The sequence below is a fragment of the Lycium ferocissimum genome, chromosome 7 (genome assembly GCF_029784015.1).
Source record: "Lycium ferocissimum isolate CSIRO_LF1 chromosome 7, AGI_CSIRO_Lferr_CH_V1, whole genome shotgun sequence".
Lineage (NCBI taxonomy): Eukaryota > Viridiplantae > Streptophyta > Magnoliopsida > Solanales > Solanaceae > Lycium > Lycium ferocissimum.
The window spans coordinates 58,910,950-58,914,813 of NC_081348.1; the positions used below are offsets into that span (position 1 = coordinate 58,910,950).

The 3,864-nt window shown below is 34.0% G+C and overlaps 1 protein-coding gene across 1 annotated transcript; it reads left to right on the forward strand.

Moving 5' to 3' along the window:
• The first annotated feature begins 1,809 nt into the window (after positions 1–1,809).
• Positions 1,810–3,573, forward strand: LOC132063020 (phospholipase A1-Igamma3, chloroplastic). The gene has a single exon (XM_059455469.1). The coding sequence runs from the start codon at positions 1,897–1,899 to the stop codon at positions 3,406–3,408; it is 1,512 nt and encodes a 503-aa protein (XP_059311452.1). The 5' UTR covers positions 1,810–1,896; the 3' UTR covers positions 3,409–3,573.
• The last annotated feature ends 291 nt before the right edge of the window (positions 3,574–3,864 follow it).

Sequence of the window (3,864 nt, forward strand, 5' to 3'; positions counted from 1 at the left end):
TAAAAGAAAAAATTTAGAATCAAAATATTAATTTTTTTTCATATTCTTACTAATTTTCTTTTACATCGATGAACAACTTTAATTATCATGATAATGAGAAAAAGTTCCGACTCTTTCTATCTCAAAGACTTAATTCCATTAACTCCGTTTTTTAATTATAACTAAAGTGATGGTACATAAAATACATTTTGTATATGTTGCTATATATAATAACAATTAGAATATTTTTAAAAGTTATTTTCAAAATACAAACCTTAAAGACTGACTAATTAAAGTGAATAAACATGTTCAGCCAGTGCATCTTGCTAGTATATTTATATAGTCCAATTACTAGACCTTCATCCACCGGCAACCATTATTTCTCGATTCTTAATTTGTGATTGAGACCTGAAAATTTCAGATCTTTCTAACATATAATAAATAATAATGCCATTGTTTTTTTCACAAATGATTATTGCAATCTGTTGGAAATTTGGATTTGGGTCAAGCCAGATCCATATCCAAATAAGTATTATATATATATATATATATATATATATATATATATATATATATATATATATATATAAAATGAAAAAAGGAAAAAGACATAACTTTTGGGAAAAGTTTCCAAAAGCTGTATTCCTTCAGAAAAATAAAAAAGGTTTCTTCAGAATAAACCAATGCAGTAATTGTTTCCTCTGCTTTCTTCTACAAAAATACAAAATAGAAAACTCTCTTTTTTTAGTGAAAAACTTCATAAGATTCCTAATACTTTATTCGTGGAGCAATCTTTTTCTCTATAACTCAGGTATGTTATAGATTATGAATATTTATGATGTAGTTCATATTCTTAACATGTGATATGAAACAAATATTGGGAAGGTTCCTTCATAATCTTTTGTAGTCAATGCACTAGACAGTTGTCAATACTAGATAAAATCTATGCCATATGTTAGTATAATAAACTTTCCTACGTGCCACGCGTTTTTTGTCGTTTTGTTGCTTTTTCAACAACTTTTTCCTTGGCTGTAAAATCCCAAGTAGTTTTCTACAATCTAGTTAAGATATCGACCTTCATTGTAACACTATCATGCATTATTGCCGGTTGTTAGATGTCTCTATTTTCTTCCCTATTAGGCTGGGGGAGCCACGTTAGCTCCAGGGGATTCGGATCGCGAAAAATTATAGTATTTTTTTAAAGTTAAAATTATTTTATTATGTATATATAGTAGATGTTGAACCTCCTAACTTCTTTGTATATTTACCTTTTAAAATTTTTAAACCCCTGAAAATATTTAAAAATACCATTCACACGCTCTTAGGAATGTTGTTCATTCTATGTACCCCATTATTTATAAGGACATTATTTGAAAATGAAGGGTGTATTTGGCAGAGATTTTTTTCATGTTTGGTTGACAAGATGTTTCACGATTTTAAAAAAAAAAAATAAGTTTCTTAAAAAAAAAAAAAAAAAAAACCTCTCTGATAAAAATAGAAAAAAATAAGTTTAATAAGTGGGTATTTCACAGTGGTTTTCTCATCCCCAACCCTAAAACCAACCCACCCCCGAACCATCGGTCCCTACCTTACCCTGCGTCCTCCTCCGACTCCACCCAACTCCGACCACCACTGACCAACTCTGCACTACCCATAATATTTGCCTAAAAATATAATATATTAATGTTTTTGAGATAATATTTTTTGTTTACTTACAAAATATCATAAATAAACAAGAAAGCTATGTTTTTTGAAAAAAATTAATTTCCAAGAAAACATTTTTGTTGGTACCAACTACAACCACACTCGCACAGAAATTAAATTCTTGTACTTCATCTCTTAGCTGCCAGCAACATACCACTTGCAGTATATGATAACGTTAAACACGAGGAAAAAAAAAGAATCCCATCATTCATCATGGCTTCCTTTCAATTATCTCTCACCAATCCCAAACACAGTATAAACCATACTTTCCGAGAAGTTTTTCCATTAAGGAACACAATCAAACCTAAGGGCCTCTCTTTCCCAAACAAAAGACTTTCACCAAAACTATCTTTGAAATCTTCATCTCTTTCAAATTTAGAGGACATTGAAACTCAACACTATGAAGAAGAAGAAGCAGAGAAAAAACCCCTTCATGAGATGTGGAGAGAAATCCAAGGGTGCAACAATTGGAAAGGTTTACTTGATCCTATGGATTCTCATCTAAGAAAAGAAATCATTCGTTATGGTGAATTTGCCCAATCTTGTTATGACTCATTTGACTATGATCCCCATTCTAAGTATTGTGGGACTTGCAAGTATCAACCATCACATTTCTTTGAGAAGGTCAACATGGTGAAAAAAGGTTACGAAATTAGAAGATACTTGTATGCAACATCGAATATCAACTTGCCAAAATTCTTCCAAAAATCGAAAATGAGTAACATTTGGAGCCAACACGCGAATTGGATGGGCTACGTAGCTGTGGCCACGGATCCAGAAGAAATTAAACGACTAGGACGTCGTGACATCGTCGTTGCATGGCGTGGCACGGTAACGTACCTAGAATGGATCCATGACCTAAAAGACATTTTGCACCCGGCTCATTTTCACGACGATCCTAACATCAAGATTGAGACCGGGTTCTTCGATTTGTACACTCAAAAAGAGAAAAATTGTCACTATTGTTCATTTTCTGCTCGTGAACAAATTTTAGCGGAGATTAATCGATTAATCGAGAAGTACGAAGGTGACGAGCTAAGTATTACAATTACTGGTCATAGTCTTGGTGCAGCATTGGCTTTGTTAAGTGCTTATGACATAGCTGAAATGAAATTGAACATTTTACATAGTGGTAAGTCCATCACTAAAATAATTCCTATCACAGTTTTCACATTTGGCAGCCCTAGGGTTGGAAATCTTAAATTTAAAGAAAGGTGTGAAGAGCTTGGAATTAGAGTTTTGAGAGTGATAAATGTGCATGATATGGTGCCAACAGTTCCTGGGATTATTACAAATGAGAAATTTCCATTCCAAAAGCAATTGGAAGAGAGACTCTCATTTCCTTGGAGTTATGCTCATGTTGGGGTCGAGTTAGAATTGGACCATCACCAATCTCCTTTTCTCAAGCCCACTAGTGATTTGGGCTGTGCACACAACCTTGAGGCCCATTTACACCTCGTTGACGGATACCATGGCACGGCCCGGGCGTTTTGCTCTGCCACCGGGAGGGACGTGGCTCTCGTGAACAAGGATTCGAGTTTCTTGAAGGAGGACTATGACGTGCCCCCATTTTGGTGGCAAGATGAGAACAAAGGCATGGTGAGAACTATCGATGGGCGGTGGATACTGCCGGAGAGGCCCATAATTGAGGCCCATCCGCCAGACACGGCCCATCATTTTCAGAAAGTCCTCAAACTTGCTAGAGCTAGACTAAATTTACCATAGTTACTACTAATAACTAAAGTATGTTTTACCCTTCAACGTTAGCTTTTGTAACGAAAATTACATAAGTAGGCTTGCTAAGAAGAGAATGTGTGGATGTAGATATGTCTTTGAAAATATTGTGATGCCCAATTATTAATAAGTAACTAAGTGTTGTCTTTTCAAAAATTCTGTCTATTTCTAACATCACCTTCATAGTTGGCCCATTCATCCAATTTATCAGCTCCATCTTGCTTGACTTTAATTAAGGAGAAAATTTTGGAAAAATGGCTAAAAATATTCTCCCTTACAAATTTGAATAAAAAAAATTTTCCCGTCATTAAAGTTTTTAAATATACCTCTATCTTAATGGAAATTTCCAATTCTCCCAAAATAATCCAATTTTATTTTTAAACTTGCTTCATTTAAACCCGATTCAACTACGTAAAAAACTCATATGTAATCAACTTGTTCCCGAGT

What these genes read in the sequence shown, in the direction of transcription:
- LOC132063020 (XM_059455469.1), top strand. Translation starts at nt 1,897, where the DNA reads ATGGCTTCCTTTCAATTATCTCTCACCAATCCCAAACACAGTATAAAC.